General features: G+C 58.3%; 1 protein-coding gene across 2 annotated transcripts in view; it reads left to right on the top strand.

Moving 5' to 3' along the window:
• Positions 1-22,511, top strand: part of CNTN3 (contactin 3) — a 211,075-nt gene that overhangs the window by 107,592 nt on the left and 80,972 nt on the right. For both annotated transcript variants that reach the window (XM_066244550.1, XM_066244549.1), the window contains exon 6: positions 20,111-20,314. In XM_066244550.1, the coding sequence (XP_066100647.1) occupies positions 20,111-20,314 (204 nt within the window). The remainder of the gene's footprint in view (positions 1-20,110; positions 20,315-22,511) is intronic.

Raw genomic sequence — 22,511 nt, 5'->3', positions numbered from 1 at the left:
TCTACTCAGCGTCTGCTCCTTGAGAACCCAGTCGGGCACTCACCAGTCAGCGTGATGCTGATCAGAGCAGCCGGGGGCAGCCCTGCTCACCAGCGTGGTGACTTGGGGACGGTCCGCCCAGCAGAGGACAGGAGGCAGGTCGCAGGGCAGCGGAGGACGTGCCCCCCGTGCGCCCCACTGCCTGTCCCCCATCGGGTCCTCCCCATGTCCCCGCGCCCCTGCAGGACGTGCCCTCTGTGAGCCCCTCTGCTACTTTTTTCCTTGGGGCTCTTCACTCTGTGTGGTCCCCTCCCAGTGGGAGGAGATGTCTGATTCTGTTGCTATTTTCTGGTTCCCAAAGACACCCTGGTTTTCATGACACCATCATGTCCCCTCAGGGAGTCACAGCCTAACCGCTTGGTCACCTCAGGCAACCTCCTCCTCCTCGTCGTTGTCATAGCAACCTCCCTTGACTGAGCGCTGCTCAGGTGCTGAGCAGCGTGCTGGCTCTCCGGGGAAGCCGTGTGCTGGCGAGAGTCTCCGGATCAAGTGTGCGGGGAGGAACAGGGTGAGTGACGGTCTGGGGCCGTCTGGAGCTCAGACCCGAAGAGGCCGGGAGGCTGAGATGTCCCCAGAGCAGCTGGCTACCTTGATCCCAGACTCCCTGCTCGGAGACGAGAGGCGAGGCCGGAGGTGAGCTTGGCCGAGTGTCCTGCGCTTCGCTGGCTCTCTGAGGACCAGCTCGGGGTGGAAGCTGCCCACCTGCCCGCTCGGGGCTGCAGCCGAACTCCTGGGCACCGCACTCGCTCGGCCAGCGCCCACCGGTCGTCCTGGAAACAAGCGTGTTACGCAGGCACAGTGCTCAGCACGCCCCTGTCCAAGGGGCTTCTGACTCCACATCACGGGCAGCAGAGCGGGTGGCTCAGTTTCACACGCAAGACCGTTTATGGAGGGACTTTCTGGGGAGACGTGTCCGGCTGCTGGACCCTTCATCAAAGCCACACGACGCGTTACCTCGTGGAGCCGGACGGGGTGATGACTCAGCCCGGAGTTTCCCCAGGGACTGGTCTGTGAGCAGGGCATCTTGTCTTGGGCGTGGCGGTCGGAGAGCTGGACACTGTCTATGGACTGAACGCGGAATGTGGCACCGCTCTCAGACCTGGTTCTGGACACATGTCGAGGCTGGTGTTTCTGCCGACACTTACACTCAGCCCGTTCATAGCAGAACCCGGACACGTGTGTTCGAGCCGGTGACACGGAAGCCGCCAGGCCGTCACATGGACTACGGCAAAGGGTTCCGGTCTCGGCGGAGCCTGTGGGTTGAGAATCGTCTTAGCTGCCGAGCACCCGTTTTGTCTTTGGAAATGGAGCTGGAGCCCCTGACCTTCTCCAGAGCACTTGGATGTGGAAACTGGGATCAGAAAGGAGCCCCGGCCGGAGAGCTCTCCGGGCCACCGCGTTGTCCAGAGGCACCGAGGTCGCTGGTTTTATCCTCAGTCAGGGCACAGACAGGAGCACATGTTCCTGGCTCTGTCGGGCTCTTCCCGCTCCTCCCTCTCAAACCAGTAAAATAGACATTTAAAAAATGCTGGCTGAACCTCCCTCCCTCTCCCTCTTCCTCTCCTTCTCCTTTTCCCTCCTTCCTTTTCATCCTCCCTCCTTTTCATCCTTCCTCCTTTTCATCCTTCCTCCTTTTCATCCTTCCTCCTTTTCATCCTCCCTCCCTTGTATTCTTTTTTCCATCCATCCACCCACCATTCATCCATCCATCCACCCACCCACCTACCCACCCACCTACCTATCCATCCATCCACCCACCATCCATCCATCCATCCACCAGCCAGCGAGCCATCACACTCATTCACTGATTTACTCATCAGATACCCATTAATTTGAGGGAGATGTTTCGTGTCCACTGTATAATAGATAACATGGGCCTTGACTTATGTAAACGATTGTCCTGTTGAGTGAGAGAGGGCTGGAGAAGGTTGCTGACAACCTTGACAGGAATGTGTTCAGACTGGTGTCTGCTGACCCCCCGGACCTGCTCCCAGGTGACAGCGTGGAGCTCTGCGTGCAGGGAATAGAAACCTCACGGGCAGTTCCTGTCCTCAGGGCGTGCGGTCCCCCGGGACGGGGAAAGGTGAGCAGTGAGTGGGATGGTGACAGGTGGCCCTGTGACACCACAGCCGGGGCCAGTTTTCACTCTGACACCAGGGACAGGGTGCGGGTCCTTGTCTGCGTTCACCGGCCGAGACTCAGCGCAGCTGGGTCACTTGGGCGAAGGTAGCCGGCTTGGGCTTCGCCAGAGGGCTGTCAAGCGCTCAGGTCCCACGGGGATCGCCTTGGAGAAAGCCGGTCTTCGGATTTTGCGGGAATGCTAGAAACCGTATGTTGGCAACGTTTTCCAAGATGATTTCATGGTGTGGGTCACAGCGGGCATGGCGTGTGGGCGCCGTCGGCCTGTGCAACGCGGGCGGGCAGGTGTCTCTTCCTCGAGGACGTTCGAGTAATGCTCATGTTCTCAGAGCCTCCATGGCTCAGCCGTCTGCAGGGATGCCCGGCGGAAAGGCAGGCTGTGGCTTACAGCCTTTAGAAATACGCCGAGAAGGACGTGAAGCCATTCCGAGCCAGACTAATTAAAACTGCTCGGGGATCCAGAGGTCCTCAGCCTGTGGGGCAGAGTCTGCCCCCTCTGCAGATAGTCTTCCAGACTCCCTTCCTGTGCTGTCCCTGAAGTAACGAGGCATCCGCTCTCCTGTGCAGCTCACACCTGAGTGAGCGGTTGCATTCCGCTCTCCTGTGCAGTTCACCCCTGAGTGAGCCGGTTGCATTCCGCTCTCCTGTGCAGCTCACACCTGAGTGAGCCGGTTGCATTCTACTCTCCTGTGCAGATCACACCTGAGTGAGCCGGTTGCATTCCGCTCTCCTGTGCAGCTCACGTCTGAGTGAGCCGGTTGCATTCCGCTCTCCTGTGCAGCTCACGTCTGAGTGAGCCGGTTGCATTCCGCTCTCCTGTGCAGCTCACACCTGAGTGAGCCGGTTGCATTCCGCTCTCCTGTGCAGCTCACACCTGAGTGAGCCGGTTGCATTCCGCTCTCCTGTGCAGCTCACGTCTGAGTGAGCCGGTTGCATTCCGCTCTCCTGTGCAGCTCACACCTGAGTGAGCGGTTGCATTCCGCTCACCTGTGCAGTTCACCCCTGAGTGAGCCGGTTGCATTCCGCTCACCTGTGCAGCTCACGTCTGAGTGAGCCAGTTGCATTCCGCTCTCCTGTGCAGTTCACGTCTGAGTGAGCCGGTTGCATTCCGCTCTCCTGTGCAGCTCACACCTGAGTGAGCCGGTTGCATTCCGCTCACCTGTGCAGTTCACCCCTGAGTGAGCCGGTTGCATTCCGCTCACCTGTGCAGCTCACGTCTGAGTGAGCCGGTTGCATTCCGCTCTCCTGTGCAGTTCACGTCTGAGTGAGCCGGTTGCATTCCGCTCTCCTGTGCAGCTCACGTCTGAGTGAGCCGGTTGCATTCCGCTCTCCTGTGCAGCTCACGTCTGAGTGAGCCGGTTGCATTCCGCTCACCTGTGCAGTTCACCCCTGAGTGAGCCGGTTGCATTCCGCTCTCCTGTGCAGCTCACGTCTGAGTGAGCCGGTTGCATTCCGCTCTCCTGTGCAGCTCACGTCTGAGTGAGCCGGTTGCATTCCGCTCTCCTGTGCAGCTCACACCTGAGTGAGCCGGTTGCATTCCGCTCTCCTGTGCAGCTCACACCTGAGTGAGCCGGTTGCATTCCGCTCTCCTGTGCAGCTCACGTCTGAGTGAGCCGGTTGCATTCCGCTCTCCTGTGCAGCTCACACCTGAGTGAGCCGGTTGCATTCCGCTCTCCTGTGCAGCTCACACCTGAGTGAGCCGGTTGCATTCCGCTCTCCTGTGCAGCTCACGTCTGAGTGAGCCGGTTGCATTCCGCTCTCCTGTGCAGCTCACACCTGAGTGAGCCGGTTGCATTCCGCTCTCCTGTGCAGCTCACGTCTGAGTGAGCCGGTTGCATTCCGCTCTCCTGTGCAGCTCACACCTGAGTGAGCCGGTTGCATTCCGCTCTCCTGTGCAGCTCACGTCTGAGTGAGCCGGTTGCATTCCGCTCTCCTGTGCAGCTCACGTCTGAGTGAGCCGGTTGCATTCCGCTCTCCTGTGCAGCTCACGTCTGAGTGAGCCGGTTGCATTCCGCTCACCTGTGCAGCTCACGTCTGAGTGAGCCGGTTGCATTCCGCTCACCTGTGCAGCTCACGTCTGAGTGAGCCGGTTGCATTCCGCTCTCCTGTGCAGCTCACGTCTGAGTGAGCCGGTTGCATTCCACTCTCCTGTGCAGCTCACGTCTGAGTGAGCCGGTTGCATTCCGCTCTCCTGTGCAGCTCACACCTGAGTGAGCCGGTTGCATTCCACTCTCCTGTGCAGCTCACGTCTGAGTGAGCCGGTTGCATTCCGCTCTCCTGTGCAGCTCACACCTGAGTGAGCCGGTTGCATTCCGCTCTCCTGTGCAGCTCATGTCTGAGTGAGCCGGTTGCATTCCGCTCTCCTGTGCAGCTCACACCTGAGTGAGCCGGTTGCATTCCGCTCTCCTGTGCAGCTCACGTCTGAGTGAGCCGGTTGCATTCCGCTCTCCTGTGCAGCTCACGTCTGAGTGAGCCGGTTGCATTCCGCTCTCCTGTGCAGCTCACGTCTGAGTGAGCCGGTTGCATTCCGCTCTCCTGTGCAGCTCACACCTGAGTGAGCCGGTTGCATTCCGCTCTCCTGTGCAGTTCACACCTGACTCGGTTGAACACACTTCTGGCCCGAAGTTTGTGTACGTCCTAACTGGAACAGAACAGAGTCAGGATCTAAGGTGTCAGACTGCATTATATGTTAGCACAGACTCGGTCATTTTTTGGGAGGGGACTGAATCTGATTTGAGCTGGAAATGGTTGGATTTGGAAGGTCCGGGGTGTTTGCCGGGACCCCGTTCCCGGGAGGGTGCCCCCTGTTCTCAGGGGCGAGAGCAGAAGTCGGCAGGAACGTAACTGATTCTCCGGGTGTCTGGTCCTCAGTCCTTGCTTCTTCATGTAAATCTAGAAATTTGAAGGATTCTTTTTCTCATTTGCTCCCACAATATCGATGCCTTCCTTCTGTGACATGACTCATCGGGAAGTATTGTGTATTGTGTACAACCCAGTCTGGTTACATTTTAACTCTGTGCCTGTGAGCTGCTCCCCGGAGCAAATGCAGTCCTGGGGCCTCAGCCGGCCCCACCAGGCCGAGGACAGGGAGACCCCGGGTTGGTGTCGGGATTCACACTGTCATCACGTGTGGTTTGTCCTCAGATCCCCGTGCAACACTGTCACAGCCGTCACAGCCTGTTCTTGTGCAGCCGGAACGGGCATCGTGCCGTGTGCAAGGCCCTGAGCAGAAACCAGACTGTTTCCAGATGCAAACGGGAGCCTCCTTCCGTTACTTCTCAGAGCCTTTGCCGGGGCGGGGGCCATGTTCACCTACACCCCCAAGGGGAGGACCCTCGCCTACGAATGTCCCCGGGCTGACCTGTGAGAGATATCCGCCCTGCGCCGCGTCCTGAGGGGCATGCCTCACCAGACGCTGCCCCCCAGCCCTGGGCAGCGCACCGTGGTTTTCACAGTGTCCCCTGCTGGTGCCCGGAGGGACCGTGGGAGTCCGGAGGGGCATGCCTCACTAAACGCTGCCCCCCAGCCCTGGGCAGCGCACCGTGGTTTTCACGGTGCCCCCTGCTGGTGCCCGGAGGGACCGTGGGAGTCCGGAGGGGCATGCCTCACTAAACGCTGCCCCCCAGCCCTGGGCAGCGCACCGTGGTTTTCACGGTGCCCCCTGCTGGTGCCCGGAGGGACCGTGGGAGTCCGGAGGGGCATGCCACACCAAATGCTGCCCCCCAGCCCTGGGCAGCGCACCGTGGTTTTCACGGTGCCCCCTGCTGTTGCCCAGAGGGACCGTGGGAGTCCGGAGGGAACAGCTCAGCGTGCAGACCTGTGTCCCCAGCTGTCCCTTCAGAGGTGGCAGTTTTCCTTTTTACCTGTGTTACCTGGGGTAGGCCCATGGGGCCATTCTTTAAAAACAGGATTCCGGGCAGACCCGTGGTGAGGGGAGGGGGATGAGGGGAGGAGGAGGAGGAGGAAGGAGAAGGGGAGGAAGAAGACGACATCTTATTTCATCTGTGAGCGACAGAGCCGTTTACTCAGACTCGCCTTGGCTGCGGGGTTCTTGATCCGCTGGGGGTGGCTTCTTCAGGACCCCATAATGGAAACCGGGGTGGGGAGGGGGACGGCCGGACGCCCTGACCGCGTAGAGCACGTCCAGCGGCTTGTGAGTTCCATCAGTCCCGCGTGGGTCACGACATCTGTTGTCATGGTGGCGGCAGCAGGCTGGTGTTTTCTGGTGGGGAAGCCGGCCCATCTTCTGTATCGTGAGGGGTCATCGGGCGAGGGCCCCACCACAGGTGCGCGGGATCCATGGCAGCCAGACCCGCCGCGCTCCCCGCGGTCTCTCAGGACGGCCTGTGCTGCCCCCACTGGACACAGGACGTGACATCTGACGCAGGGTGTCGGAGGGCCCTTCCCCCGCTTCTCCAGTCATTACGACCTCTGAGCCCGGCCGGCACCCTGGGGACCCCGACCTTCCTCTCTGCTGCGCTTCCTGACCGTTCACGGTGGGGGTGGCGGCCTCTCTGCTGCGCTTCCTGACCGTTCACGGCGGGGGCGGCTCACCCGGCTGACCGTTCACGGTGGGGGCGGCACACCCGGCTGACCGTTCACGGTGGGGGCGGCGCACCCGGCGTCTCTGCACCCCGGAGGCCTCATCCTTGGCACCAACATGTTCGTTTTGCCAGCCACTCACGGACACGGTGTGGCCCGTCTTGTTGTTTTCCCGGGGGGAGGGGGCAACCCAGAGTCTGAGCTTCCCTGGCCCGGTGCTGCTGAGCGGGAAGGTGGATTCCGGCTCTCCAGCACGGTGGTTCTGAGTGTCGGTTCCGGCACTAGTTGTAAAGGCAGGGCCTCGGCTGCCTTGGACCGGCAGAGAGAGGTGTGCTCCCTGCTGGCGTTGGACTCGTGGTGCGGCGGGGGATTGGAGGAGCGTGGCCCAGCCACCACGTGGCCAAGGAGGCGGCGTCCCTGGAAGGCCGGAGGGGAGGTGATTCTGGGAAGAGTGTTTTGGGGCCGGAGAGGCATGGTCCCGCGGTGACGGGGAGTTGACCCGAAGCCGGGAAGGCTGTGTGCGCACAGATCCCAGGCGGAAACGCAGGCCATTTCAGGAGACGCCCAAGTCAGGTAGGAAGGGTCAGCATGCTGGCCGCCTGAAGCTGGTGCTGCCGCCCGGAGCTGGTGCCGCCACCCGGAGCTGGTGCCGCCCGGAGCTGCTGCCGCCCGGAGCTGGTGCCGCCGCCCGGAGCTGGTGCCGCCGCCCGGAGCTGGTGCCGCCGCCCGGAGCTGGTGCCGCCTGAAGCTGGTGCCGCCGCCCGGAGCTGGTGCCGCCGCCCGGAGCTGGTGCCGCCGCCCGGAGCTGGTGCCGCCCGGAGCTGGTGCCGCCGCCCGGAGCTGGAGCCGCCGCCCGGAGCTGGTGCCGCCGCCCGGAGCAGGTGCCGCCCGGAGCTGGTGCTGCCGCCCGGAGCAGGTGCCGCCCGGAGCTGGTGCTGCCGCCCGGAGCTGGTGCTGCCGCCCGGAGCAGGTGCTGCCGCCCGAAGCTGGTGCTGCCGCCCGGAGCAGGTGCCGCCCGGAGCTGGTGCTGCCGCCCGGAGCTGGTGCTGCCGCCCGGAGCAGGTGCCGCCCGGAGCTGGTGCCGCCGCCCGAAGCTGGTGCCGCCCGGAGCTGGTGCCGCCCGGAGCTGGTGCTGCCGCCCGAAGCTGGTGCTGCCGCCCGGAGCTGGTGCCGCCCGGAGCTGGTGCCGCCGCCCGGAGCTGGTGCTGCCGCCCGGAGCTGGTGCTGCCGCCCGGAGCAGGTGCTGCCGCCCGGAGCAGGTGCTGCCGCCCGGAGCTGGTGCTGCCGCCCGGAGCAGGTGCCGCCCGGAGCTGGTGCTGCCCGGAGCTGGTGCTGCCGCCCGGAGCTGGTGCTGCCGCCCGGAGCTGGTGCCGCCCGGAGCTGGTGCTGCCGCCCGGAGCTGGTGCCGCCCGGAGCTGGTGCTGCCGCCCGGAGCAGGTGCTGCCGCCCGGAGCAGGTGCTGCCGCCCGGAGCTGGTGCTGCCGCCCGGAGCAGGTGCCGCCCGGAGCTGGTGCTGCCGCCCGGAGCTGGTGCTGCCGCCCGGAGCAGGTGCCACCCGGAGCTGGTGCTGCCGCCCGGAGCTGGTGCTGCCGCCCGGAGCAGGTGCCGCCCGGAGCTGGTGCTGCCGCCCGGAGCTGGTGCTGCCGCCCGGAGCTGGTGCCGCCCGGAGCAGGTGCCGCCCGGAGCAGGTGCCGCCCGGAGCTGGTGCTGCCGCCCGGAGCAGGTGCCGCCCGGAGCTGGTGCTGCCGCCCGGAGCTGGTGCCGCCCGGAGCTGGTGCTGCCGCCCGGAGCTGGTGCCGCCCGGAGCTGGTGCTGCCGCCCGGAGCTGGTGCTGCCGCCCGGAGCAGGTGCCGCCCGGAGCTGGTGCCGCCCGGAGCTGGTGCTGCCGCCCGGAGCTGGTGCTGCCGCCCGGAGCAGGTGCCGCCCGGAGCTGGTGCTGCCGCCCGGAGCTGGTCCTGCCGCCCGGAGCAGGTGCCGCCCGGAGCTGGTGCCGCCCGGAGCTGGTGCGGCCGCCCGGAGCTGGTGCTGCCGCCCGGAGCTGGTGCCGCCCGGAGCAGGTGCTGCCGCCCGGAGCTGGTGCTGCCGCCCGGAGCTGGTGCCGCCCGGAGCAGGTGCCGCCCGGAGCAGGTGCCGCCCGGAGCAGGTGCCGCCCGGAGCTGGTGCTGCCGCCCGGAGCTGGTCCTGCCGCCCGGAGCAGGTGCCGCCCGGAGCTGGTGCCGCCCGGAGCTGGTGCTGCCGCCCGGAGCTGGTGCTGCCGCCCGGAGCTGGTGCCGCCCGGAGCAGGTGCTGCCGCCCGGAGCTGGTGCTGCCGCCCGGAGCTGGTGCCGCCCGGAGCAGGTGCCGCCCGGAGCAGGTGCCGCCCGGAGCAGGTGCCGCCCGGAGCAGGTGCCGCCCGGAGCTGGTGCCGCCCGGAGCAGGTGCCGCCCGGAGCTGGTGCTGCCGCCCGGAGCTGGTGCCGCCCGGAGCAGGTGCCGCCCGGAGCTGGTGCCGCCCGGAGCTGGTGCTGCCGCCCGAAGCTGGTGCTGCCGCCCGGAGCTGGTGCCGCCCGGAGCAGGTGCTGCCGCCCGGAGCTGGTGCTGCCGCCCGGAGCTGGTGCCGCCCGGAGCAGGTGCCGCCCGGAGCAGGTGCCGCCCGGAGCTGGTGCTGCCGCCCGGAGCTGGTGCCGCCCGGAGCAGGTGCCGCCCGGAGCTGGTGCCGCCCGGAGCTGGTGCTGCCGCCCGGAGCAGGTGCCGCCCGGAGCTGGTGCCGCCCGGAGCTGGTGCCGCCGCGTGTCTGAGACCTGCTGCTTCACATGCCGGGGGGGGGGGGGGGGGGATGTGCTCACAGGTTCAGACTGCGTCCCAGCCTCAACCCTTGGCCACGTCCCCTCTGGGACAGGGCCCCTCCCCAGGGCTCGTCCTCCTGAAGAGGCCCAGCTCTGAGTCCCTGTGATGCCTCCCGGGCTGTGAGGTCATCCCTGGGTGAGACTGCGCCGTGCGACTCTTTTAGAAAACGCCGCCAGCCTGCGTTCCCGGAGAGCCTCTACTTCCTTTCCTTAAACACCAGTCAGGTCGGCTTTTCAAAAGCACGTCCGAAAATACTCCTCGTCCTAAATCCAGGGATTTGTATACAACACAGAGTGGCGAGACCAGCGGGACATTAATTTCCTTTGAAGCGCTTGAGCGTGAGGTCTGCCGCCTCTCACAGAGCGGAATGTGCTCAGACTTTGCCGGTGACCCTAGCACAGCCCCCTCGCCCCCACCCCGGCTCTTAGCTGATGGCAGGAAGCCGACAGTTTTCTGGGCCGTTCAAGCTCAGTTGGAAATACCAGGTCGCAGGCAGGCTAACTGGAGGCTCATCTGTTGCTCACAACCCCCAGCTGCCAGGGGGACCCCTGCTGTGTGCACACCTGGCCTCTGAGACCCTTGCTCACAACCCCCAGCTGCCAGGGGGACCCCTGCTGTGTGCACACCTGGCCTCTGAGACCCTTGCTCACAACCCCCAGCTGCCAGGGGGACCCCTGCTGTGTGCACACCTGGCCTCTGAGACCCTTGCTCACAACCCCCAGCTGCCAGGGGGACCCCTGCTGTGTGCACACCTGGCCTCTGAGACCCTTGCTCACAACCCCCAGCTGCCAGGGGGACCCCTGCTGTGTGCACACCTGGCCTCTGAGATGCTTCCCTGCGGGAGGAGGAGGGCAGGGTGTCACCTGACCAGCCAGGGACACCTTTGAACGGGTGCCATGTTGTGTTGAGCTCCACCGTACACACCCGTTTCCAGGGATATTACAGACTCGCAGTCTGAGAGGATTCTGGGAGGAGCAGAGCGTTCTGGGTCCTCTGCTCAGAAGGTCCGGTGTGCCTGTCTGTCATCCTGTGCTCCTCAGTCACGACGGTCCTGAACCCGCAGTGGACAGGCGGCACTGCGCAGTGAGGCCGACCACTGCCGTTAAGGGGACACCACGACAGCCGGTCACACGGAGTTTTCTGTGTCCCGGTGCGTGTAAAAGTTATGTTCACTCCGTGTTGCAGTCCATTACGTGTGCAGTGTATGTCTAGAAAAACAATACGTTGATACATACCTTAACTTGAAAGTACTTTGTTGCTAAAATAAAGAGAGAAGTGATAGCCATCGTCGGAGTCTCCCGCAAGTCCTTGTCCTTGTGCCGGAGGGGGGTCCTGCCGGATGTGAGGGGCTGTTCGCTGGTCCAGGTGGGGGGTGCAGCTTGTTAAAATACAGCCGTGAGGTCGGCCACATCGACCAGCGGTGTCTTTCACAAGAGGTTTCTCTGCTCAGTGACGCCGTTTTATCTGAAAAAAAAAGTGGGACTCAGCCCTCCCGGGCCCTGCGGCTGCTCCGTCAGCTGAGTTTATGGGATGGTCAACATCCTTCGTTGTCACGTCGACAGTCTTTCCGCCCCCTCCCCCGGGAGTGGATTCCATCACAAGGAACCACTTCTTTTGCTCATCTGTCCGTCCGTCTGTCCGTAGCAGCAGCCCCCTCCCCACCACTGACGTTCTGTCCTGAGGTCCCAGCAGCTCCGTCCTGTCTCCGGGCCTCACTTCTCTCTTGGTCCTCCTGCCGTTTCCACCAGGTCGGCAGGGACTTCCTGCACCGCGGTCCTGAACCCCCAGTCACCCCTGCGGGCTGGAATCCACGTCCTCCAGATCATGCGAGTGCTGGCACTCTGACCACTTCCCGTGAATCTTGAATGTTCACAGTGGTGAATCCTTTCCGGAAGCTGTGACAGGGACCGAGCTCCGAGCAGGTGGGGTGACCTCTCCACTATGACAGGGATGGTGCTCGGAGCAGACGGGGTGACCTCTCCGCTGTGACAGGGACGGTGCTCGGAGCGGGCGGGGTGACCTCTCCGCTGTGACAGGGACGGTGCTCGGAGCGGGCGGGGTGACCTCTCCGCTGTGACAGGGACGGTGCTCCGAGCGGGAGGGGTGACCTCTCTGCTGTGACAGGGACGGTGCTCCGAGCAGGCGGGGTGACCTCTCCACTGTGACAGGGACGGTGCTCGGAGCGGGGTGACCTCTCCGCTGTGACAGGGACGGTGCTCCGAGCAGGCGGGGTGACCTCTCCACTGTGACAGGGACGGTGCTCGGAGCGGGGTGACCTCTCCGCTGTGACAGGGACGGTGCTCGGAGGGGGTGACCTCTCTGCTGTGACAGGGACGGTGCTCCGAGCAGGCGGGGTGACCTCTCCACTGTGACAGGGACGGTGCTCGGAGCGGGGTGACCTCTCCGCTGTGACAGGGACGGTGCTCCGAGCAGGCGGGGTGACCTCTCCACTGTGACAGGGACGGTGCTCGGAGCGGGGTGACCTCTCTGCTGTGACAGGGATGGTGCTCAGAGCAGGGTGACCTCTCCGCTGTGACAGGGACAGTGCTCCAAGCGGGAGGGGTGACCTCTCCGCTGTGACCTCTGCTTTGTTTGCTGCTGCAGCTTCCAAACAGGTTGAGTCTACATTATCCTTTTTTTTTCTCACTGCAGCTCAAAGCATTCTGGGGCCTGTGGCAGAAAGGTCATTGACATCAAGAACTGTGGAATCAGAACCAATTATTATGACACAAAATAGCCTTTTCTTCCCAAAGAGCAGGCCCTCGGCAGAGAGATGAAGGAGGAAATGGCAGGTGTTAGGGCTGCGGAACATTTTCCGTCTGTTCAGTCGAATCGATTAATAAAACTCTGGTGCCGGGGCCTTGGTCCCCCCCCCCCCCCAGGGCGAGCGGCAGTCTCGGGAACCAGCTCCCGCCCAGGCTGGTCACGGGAGAGCCTCATCTTCCAGCTAAAGTGTCCATAATGAGGTCGCTGGGCCAGCAGGTGACATTTGTTCTCAGTGATAGTTCACCGAGTTCCTTCTGAAGACGGCCTTCACTATTGGCCTCTGGAGAGCCGTGGGGGCCTGGGGCTGGGGACCCTCTTCAGGGCTCCGATCTGGACTGAGGGGAGGGCGGAGGCCGCGTGTTCCCAGAATCTCAGCCTGTATTTCAGGAGCAGGTTACTCGTTTCAGCGGCTGGTCGGACGTCCTTCCCAGCCGTGTGGCTGGAGGTCTGACTGAGCTGTTGGTTTCTGTCTCCCCTGGCCAGTGGGCAGAGCCGGGGTTGAAGCCTTGAAGCACACAGCCAGGGCGGGTCTGAATGACGAGGACACGGCACATAGGTGTGGGGACAGGGACTCGGTCCCCCGCCTGCTCTGAGAGCTTCCTGGGAACTCCAGCCTCAGGACCGCCCCCATCAGAGCGGGGATGTCACCTCGGCCGTCACGATGGTGTGACGACCGGGGGGAGGTGTCCGGGCGCGTCCAGCCGCAGTGCCTGGGGCCAAGCCGGTTCTCCTGATGTGGCGGCTGCGACCCTCCCCATTTACCACTAGTGTTATTATTACACAGTGCTCATCAGTGGGACACTTCTCGGAGTGTGGCAGAAGGCACAGAGCTCATGTCATGGCCCTTCTGGGAGTGTTCATCACGTTTGCAAAATGACCTTTAAACAGATTTTGTAAGTATTAACTTCTTTAAATAGGCATTCGCTTCTTTGCTTGTACGGTTAGGCAACCCCATCCCCCTTTTGAGAAACACTGGGGTCATTTCAGTTCCGTGAAATGGTTTTTCAACAGAAACCACGGTGGCACGGAGGGCAGGTCTGGTGATGTGGGAGTCCGTGTGGCCGTCCTGCCCGTGGCTCGGCCCCTGCGCCCACACCCACTGCGCTTCTCCCCTGGGTGAGAGTCCTTTCAGCCAAAGGGGAGGAGAGAGCATTTTGAGTTACCAGGGTCCCATCTCATAGGCGTGAGGTTAGGCCTTAAATAGAAATGATTTCTTTTCTGACCTGTGTCATTTATGTCATCATTGAGGTTCGGAAGTTCAGTGGAACGGGGACCCTTTCTCATTTTCATGTTATCTGTGGACCCCCCCACCACCGTGGCTGGAGGCGAGCCCGTCGTGAACAGCTCTGTGGAGTGTGAAGGGAAAGTGATGAGCTCTCCACAGCCCTCCGGGGGCGTGGCAGGGCGTGGTGGGGCGTTCCTGTGACTTGAGATTAGAGACAGTCACCGGACACTCAGAAACGGCCATTCCCACCTGGAAATATTCCGTAAGTGAGTTAGAATTAGAACTGCAAACCGTGCCGTGCAGTGAACTTTTCTGAATGAAAGATTTAAAACCAGTGGCTTTGACCCTGGCCCATTGTCTCAGTGATAGGAGCGTAGGCCCCTGCATGTGGATGTCCCAGGTGCCATTCCCAGTCAGGGCGTACAGGAGAAGTGACCATCTGCTTGTCCACCCCTTCCCCCCCTTTTTTCTCCCACTCTCCCTCTCCCCCATCCCCCTTTCTGCAGCCATGGCTTGATTGGCTTGAGCGAGTTTGGCCTGGGTGCTGATGATGGCTCCATGGCCTCTGCCTCAGGCGCTATAAATAGCTCAGTTGCTGAGAAACGGAGCAATATCTCAGCTGGGCAAAGCATTGCCCCCTAGTGGGCTTTCTTAGTGGATCTTGGTTGAGGCACATATGGGAATCTGCCTCTGCCTTCCCTCCTCTCACTGAATACAAAAATAATAAATAAATAAAAAGAATGACTAGATACAGAAATAAGTCCCACCTGGCCCTGGAAACAGCCTCAGGGAGTTCAAGGTCAAAGTGTAGCCTGTGGCCTCCTGTACCTCTGACACCTGTTCAGTGTTACATATCGGCCTTTATTGACCAATACATATCGTTAGTGAAATGCTGTGTTTGTAAATAGACCGGTGCTGTGTTGAAAATCAAAACAGAGTGAAGGAAGACCCACCGAAGTAACAAGGTAAAGCCGTGACCAGCATGGGCCTTAGGTCCAGAGTTCTTCGTAAGAGTCAGAGGATCTCCCAGGATGCAGTCAGCCACCTGGGAGGGGCTCTCAGAGAGGAGTGGACCAGAGCCACAGAGTGGGTCCCTGGGCAGGATCAGTCACAAGAGCCACTGCGTGAGGGACACCCACACGCTTGTCTGCGGAAACCGCGGCGACGGGGTCCTGGGGACAGAGCCGTTACCAGTGAGGGGTCGGCTTTCAAGTGAAGGGTGAAGCCGGTAGATGGACCAACGTTTTAACTTCTCACAGACACGGACCCAACGTGTGGGTGCTTTCTCGTACCTCAAACACTAAAGAAATGGGCATTCTAACCGAAGCCTGCATTCGAGCAAGGCTTGTACTGCTTTGTGTCAACTTCTGTCTGACATCAGCAGGACTCTTTTTTATATATATAGCTGAAGTATCAGCATCACAGAAAAGGTTAGAGCAGTTGCTGTTCGGGCTTTGAAAGACATTTCTGCAGAGTGGTCGAGTGATAGCTCTCCCCTGCGCAGACCTGCACGGCCAGGTGGACAGGACTGGAAGGGTCACTGAGGAAGAGAAAACTCCTGAACGTGGACACGTCTGTGTGTATTCCTTCGCGTGACAAGCAGAGAGCCTGAGCAAGTCTCCGGGCTGGTTTTCCGACTCCCTGGTCTGTTTCCTCAAAGCCTCAGACCACAGTCCACGTTCAGCTTGAGCCTGAGGCCTCTTGGAACCCGAGTGCGAACTCTTCAGAGCCTGGAGATGGGCCCGTGTGGACCCTGCCCTTCGGAAGGGTGGGGATCACTTCTGATGTCTAGGTATTGCTTTTGTTATCAGAGATATCCCTTCACTCAGGCATAACTGGATATCCTGCCATAATCAAATATTTAAATAGTCATTTTAAAAAAATGCCAGTGACAGTACTATACTGGTAGTATAATGTATAATAAAGCCACCGGTTTATTTATTTTCTTACTTATTTTTTATTCAGTGAGAGGAAGGGAAGCAGAGACAGACTCCTACATGTTCCCCGACTGGGATCCACCTGGCAAAGTCCGCTAAGGGGCGATGCTGTGCCTATCTGGGGCATTGCTCTGTTGCTCAGCAATCAAGCTCTTCTTAGCACCTGAGGCGGAGGCCATGGAGCCATCCTCAGCGCCCAGGGCCAACTCACTCCAATCGAGCCACGGCTGAGGTGGGGGGAGAGGGAGAGAGAGAGAGAGAGAGAGGTGAGAGGGGAAGGGTTGGAGAAGCAGATGGGCACCACTCCTGTGTGCCCTGACCAGGAATCAAACCCAGGACTTCCACGCCAAGTGGCCAGGGCCAAAGCCGTTGGTTTTAAATCTTTCATTCAGAAAAGTTAGATCACAAAGGGCAGAGGTCTATCTTTAAATGTTTTAAAATAGTGTTTAACTCTGTTTCGATGAATAGTTGGATGTGCTACTACTGGTTGTGTGTTTGTGTGAGTGTGAGTGTGTGTGTGTGACAGAGAGAGAGAGAGAGAGAGAGAGAGAGAGAAAGGAGCATTAATTTCTCTGGCTTCCCGAAGATGCATTTACTGTCCCCAGTAAGGAGAAAGACCTTTTCAATTTGTCAGGGTTACTTCATTTTCTGCTCATAACTTCATTTCTAATTGCCAGTGAAAATGAGTACTTTGTCCTGCTTTAAAAGCACCCCACACCTGGCAAGAAGAGACACATCCAGTCCCCAGGATGCTCCTTAAAGAAAGGCTTGTATCTATTTTCTCCAAGGACGTGAGAGGCGAGGAGGAGAGGGCTGCCCCCTCACTCACCAGCCCTTAATGACTGCAGGCATTTCGCCTCACAAGTCTGGTCTGCGAGCTACTTTGTATCGTTTGCATCGCTGAGGAGCCTGGTCTGCAATTAGCTTTGGAGAGCTGAGGTGGGAATTCTAACCTGGAAGCACCCCCCTGTGGCTCCCTGAAATGGTGGGCTTCCTGTTGGAGCTGGCGGGAAAGAAATTTCCATTTTGTCCATTTTACAAGGGCAGGGTAACCTTTGCCTATCATTTTAATAGCCGGGCAGGTCAGTCAAACAATAATTGGCTCCAATTAGCACCCCCGTGGGCTGTGAGATGCTTCACCTTCTCCTGGACGGCACTGACCAACAGAAAGGCTGTCTAATGGCACCAAAGTCATTGCTGTGTGACGTATGTGGTCTCAGTGATGCAGAAGGTGTCCCCAGGGCAGAGTGGACCCAGGGGTGGACCCAGGGAGTTTGTGCAGGAAAAAAAAAAAAGATAAGAAGACGAAGTTCTAAATAGGAAAAAAGTAGGAGTTGCCTGTCTGCAGACAACAGTGGAACAAGGTGCCTCTGGGGGTCTTACCGGTTCTGCATCAGCAGGTGTGGAGGGGCCGTCTGCTCCCTGTGGGCACCCGGGGGTGCAGCCACCTGGTGCTGGGCTGGGGCGATGCCATTAGGAGAGGGGCTTCCCAGCACAGGCTGACAGTGATGACAGGGGATGTGTTGGGGACGCGGCACCCACTGAAGGGACTCCAGTTCCAAAAGAAAACGGTCAGACAGAAAGTGGTGGGCACAGAGCCAGGGAACTGCGGGGTCTGTCGGCCGTGGCCGTGGTCATGGTCTGGGGGGCTCCCTGAAGGCAGCGGCTCAGGCAGGAGACGCCCAGGGAACTTGGGGACATGCGGCCTGAGCTCGGGAAGCTTGGGTGGGTCAGCACGACGGGCGGCCCCGGGAGCAGCAGGAGGGGAGCTGAGGTGAGAGGGTTGCTGCTCAGGCCGGGTCCCTGACGCCACTGCCCCCACCAGGCTCACACGGGTTCTCCTAAGGGGTCGGAGACATTCTTGAGGCTTCCTCGTCTGCGTCCCAGCGACCCGGCCGCACGCGCAGCCGCTGTTGAGCGGGTGGGTGTTCCCAGTACCTCGTTCACAGCCCAGGCAGTGCGGGACCTCGAATCAGCCTCCGGGACGGAAGGAGGAAGGACGTTTCCTTGTTCTGGTCTCAGGACCGTCCACCGTCAGGCCCCTGAGTCTCGCCGCCGTGGTGGACGAGCCCCACGCGGAGGCTGAACCCGGAAACCTGCCCCGTGCACGGCGGCTCCTGAGACCTCACGCTTTTGTCAGACGCGTGCCCGGGGCCTTCCGCTTCCAATCCTGAACCATCGGTCATTCGCTCTCCACAACTTGAAGAATATTCAGTTTGCTACATTGTTTCAGTTCTTGAGTACATCGGGGTCCCCCACCCTCCGCCCACGCGGCGTCTCTGAGCTCCCTCCCGAAATGCCGTCCCGACCGTGTAATCTGGAGATAAGGGTCTGAATGTTGCCAAAGCAGCTGCCACACCCTTTTAAATAAATGCATCTTGTTTTAGGAGTAGGTCAGTCTTCCCCGTTGGCAGCTGCAAACGGCCAACGTTTCTTTCACAGTTTTATCCAATAGCGTTTTGTTGTTTTTCCCGGACAAAATTTCTCCTAGAAAACGCCGGTGCAGAGGCTGCAGTCTCCGTCACAGGAGGATTGTGTAACAACGGAAGTGGAGCCGCGCCCTTCCACGTCGGGAGCCCGTGTGCTCACGACCTCCGGGTAAAGGCTGGCGCGAGGTCTCCCGTGCGGAACCGCCGGGCGGCGAGGGTCTGGCCGCGGGCAGGACGGTCTTCCTCAGGTTGTACCTCCCGGAAGCGGAGTCAGCACATTCCCTTTTCTTAACTTATGACTTTGATTGCAGAGCCTCCTTGTTCTCTCATGAAAACACGTTTCGCATTCCTGATATCCACAGAGCCTTGTTCGCAGAGACCCCCCGGTGGCCCCCTCGGCCGAGTCCGCTTGTGATTTACCCAAGAGCTCAGGAAAGGTTCTGTACAAGTCTCACTTGTGCGAGTGTATAAAATTACCATTTTTTATTATGGCTTTGCATTTATCATCGAACGTAAAATTATGTTCAGAACGCTCCAATGAATGCCAGTTTGATGTATCTTTTACTCTGCGGCATACGATTAATGTCGGCTACAAATGCAGAATTTTGTAAGTCTGATAAAACCACAGCAGAATGTTCTGTTGTATCCAGAATGCAGTCAAGTGACATAGTTGATTTCCTGATGCTTTCCATCGGGATGATGCCCCGTGTCCTGTGTATGTCGGCTTCGTCCTGCGGCGGGGCCAACCTCTCTGAGACCCGACTGTCTCACTCCGTCTCAGGGACAGGTCTGTGCAGAGAGGAGGCATGTCCCCCATGACGGCCACGTATGAAATGTACGATCAATTTTCTTTCAGAACTGGGGACCTGGCCTGTGATGGGGCAGTGGATAGAGCGTCAACCTGGAACGCTGAGGTCGCCGGTTTGAAACCCTGGGCTTGCCCAGTGGAGGCACATGTGGGAGTTGAGTTGGTGCTTCCTGCTCCTCCCCATTTATTGAATACAATGTAGACTGTCTTCACTCTATTGTATACTCTTGCCTCCTTTGTTAAATAGTAACTGACTGTATCGGTGCGGGTTTATTTCTGGGCGCTCTGTTCTGTCCCGTGGATCTGTATGCCCGTTTTTACCCTGGTACCAGGCTGTTTTGATGACAATGGCCTCGTGGTAGAGAGTTTGATATGAAGTAGCGTGATTCCTCCACATCTGTTCTTCTCTCTCAAGATTTCTGTGGTTATGGGGGGTCTTTTGTAGTTCCATATACGTCTGTGGAATATTTGTTGTTAATTCTGTGAAATACACCACAGATACCTTGATTGGAGGGATAGAGTAAAAAAAGACAAAAAAAAACCCAAACAGTCGTGGACACGGACATGGTTTTCTTTAGTGTGCTGAGGAGGGGTGGGGAGGGGGGGGAGTGGAGGGGGTACACAGCAACAAAGACCTTACTTGGGGGGGTGAGCACACAGTACCGTGCACAGAGATGTGTTACAGAACTGATGATTCATTTTGCTCGTTGGCTGAGGGTGGGACAGGCAGGATAGGAACTGACGTCACTTGTCACTGGTGGGGACAGGACAGACCCGTAAAGAGACAGTCGCGTGCAGAGTGGCCTGCCTCAGTGGACTCAGGTGTGGAGCCGCTCCGAGTAGGACCACCGACCCCAGGGAGGGGGGATCCGGGGTGGAGACCGGGTGGCAGTTTCTGAGGCCGAGCAGAGGTGGGCGTCAGACGGAGGACGGGGACGTCTCGGGCTCTGCAGCAGCGGGCGGGGACCGTGGTGCAAGAGGGGGGCTCCTCTGTGCTGCGTGGGGAGCACTTGGCGGGATCTCCCGGTCCAGCAAGTGTCGTTATTCCCGAGACGGCTGCCGAGTGTGGAATGTTCCGGGTCAGGAGATGCGAGCGTGGGGACGGCCATTTGAGCGATGCTGAGTGTGTGGTGTGGAAACTGTACGGGGTCCGGGCTGAAGCCAGAGAGGCGTGCGAGGTCGGGCCCGGACCGGCCGTGGTGATGACGGCGGTCAGCCCGCATCAGGGTGGGGGGGCCCCCTAACAGCGCAGAACAGACGCACGGTCGCTTCCCGGAACGGGTACCCCCAGAGGGGACGCTCAGCATCACGGCGTGGCAGAGGCGGGTTTGTGCGCTTTTAATATCTGGGGGAAACTATCCCTAATAATGGAATTTTCTTCTCTCCACAATTTCTGTTAGAGCTGTCGTACGCGTGGATCTTCAACGAGTACCCGTCCTTCGTGGAGGAAGACAGCCGGCGGTTCATCTCCCAGGAGACGGGCCACCTGTACATCGCCAAGGTGGAGCCGTCCGACGTGGGGAACTACACCTGTCTGGTCAGCAGCGTGGTCACCGCCGCCCGCGTGCTGGGCTCGCCGACACCCCTGGTGCTCCGCGCCGACGGTACGGAGTTCTGTGCGGGCGCGTCGGGGAGACGGGGGCGGGGGGGGGCGGGGGGAGTCTCTCCAGGAGAGGGATCGTTCCGTGTGTTCCCGGAAAAAGAACACTGATGTGTGCCGTAAGGACAGTGAGTCCGTACCCCACAGGTCCCCTGGGCGGGTTATAGAGTACCACACCCCAGGTTCTGAAAGGCACTGAGTTCACATAGAGACACCCAGTCCAGATGAGTTTTGAAGAGTTTTATTAGGGAGGAGATTCATTAAATATGCCGGCCACATATGGCTGACACAGGGCATCAGACTCAAATCGTGCAGTCCCCCAAAAGTAGTTCAGGGGCTGCTTATGTACCCTGATCACACACGGGCGGGGGAGAGCATGACGTCACGGTACAAGCTGGCAACATTTGTTTAGGGCAGGGGTCCCCAAACTTTTTACACAGGGGGCCAGGTCACTGTCTCTCAGACCGTTGGAGGGCCGGACTATAAAAAAAACTATGAATAAATCCCTATGCACACTGCACATACCTTATTTTAAAGTAAAAAAACAAAATGGGAACAAATACAATATTTAAAATAAAGAACAAGTAAATTTAAATCAACAAACTGACCAATATTTCAGTGGGAACTATGCTCTTCTCACTGACCACCAATGAAAGAGGTGCCCCTTCCTGAAGTGCAGCGGGGGCGGATAAATGGCCTCAGGGGGCCACATGTGGCCTGTGGGCCGTAGTTTGGGGACCCCTGGTTTAGGGGATACACAGAAACATTAAGACTTTCAAGGTAACAGAATCAAAGATGTTTATAGATTTTTTAGGGCTCATCTTCCCTTATTAGTTTAGAGGAATTTTACCCTCAAGATTCCAGGAAGGGGGAGGAACTACAATCAATGCAAGCTGGTATGTAAATTCTGTCTCCTATTGAAAGAGAAGTTTCTAGGTTAACATTTTAGATTTGAAACTGAATGACTCATTGTTTCTTACCAGCCAGAAACTTCTACATTCTTCTCCCTCCCCTCCCAAAGGAGGGACTGACAGGAAAGTCTGATAGGAAAGACTGACCTTTCTTCCCAGAATATTAATATTAATTTTTAGTTTTTTGGTATTTTATAACATTTCCACTGTTTTTATTTTTTAAGTCAAATCCTTGACTTAATTTACTAAGGAGTATGAGGCTGTTGTTTAGGGATATTAATTTATAGCATGTAACATATTTAACAGACAGGAACAAACCTTGTTATAAAATTGATTAAACATGGTGTAAGCCAATGTTAAAGTAAGAGGACTAATTGCCACAGACAATAGGATTGTTAGCTAGGGTGACTAATTAAACATTCTTCGTTTTCTGACTGTTCAAATTCTTTTTTTCTCTGTACAAACTTCCTACAACCTGCACAAACCTTCTGCAATTTATATAAACTTAATTTTCATAAACTTTTTTATTTAGAAATCACTAGCCTTTATAACAACTTGGTTTTTTTTTTACAAAAGTATTTTTATACTTCATACTTTTTATTATTAAAATTATACAATTTCTTTTTAGTGAGAATTTTTAATTTAAAAATCTTAACCTTTAGTGACAATTCAGTTGGCTTTCGTTTTACCCTAGGTTCCCTTTTCCCAGAGTCTGATAAAAAAGAGTCCTTAGTGAGTTTCTCATACATTTGTAGACCAATCAGCTTCCGGTTTGTGGTTGGAGTAAGGCATGCCTTTTTTCTACCTTAGCAGTAGTGGGAGTGGTCAGGATCAGGTGTGTGAACCTGTCCACGTGGGAGTCAGTCCTGGGGTGATGTAGTGCTGGAAGTGCCTCTTGGACAGTATTTTGAACATTTTGCTGAGTAACCTATAAATCCTTCAAGTACTTAGGGAAAGGGTGGTTACATTTCTTTTACTATTTGATTCATGCATTTTACTTGTCTGGACCTTTTGGTGTCTGTGGGCACAGTGTAACTTTAAATTAGTTTCTAATTAATATTGGGTTCCTTTCCTATTGGCCAAATTCTTTTCTAATTGGTTTCGAATAAACCTTTGGCAATAAGGGTCCCAAGACCCCACTGGTTCTGAGTGGCATCTATTCATTTGAATTACTCTGTTCCGATTTTGAGGCAGACTGGAAAAATGTACAATTAACAATGAAATTCAAATAGCTAATGTTAACAAATACAATACAAGCGTCTTAATACAAAAAAAAAAACCTAAAGCCTA

This window comes from Saccopteryx bilineata, chromosome 10 (assembly GCF_036850765.1).
Source record: "Saccopteryx bilineata isolate mSacBil1 chromosome 10, mSacBil1_pri_phased_curated, whole genome shotgun sequence".
NCBI classification, from domain to species: Eukaryota; Metazoa; Chordata; class Mammalia; order Chiroptera; family Emballonuridae; genus Saccopteryx; species Saccopteryx bilineata.
This window is presented reverse-complemented; position numbering and strand designations above follow the sequence as displayed.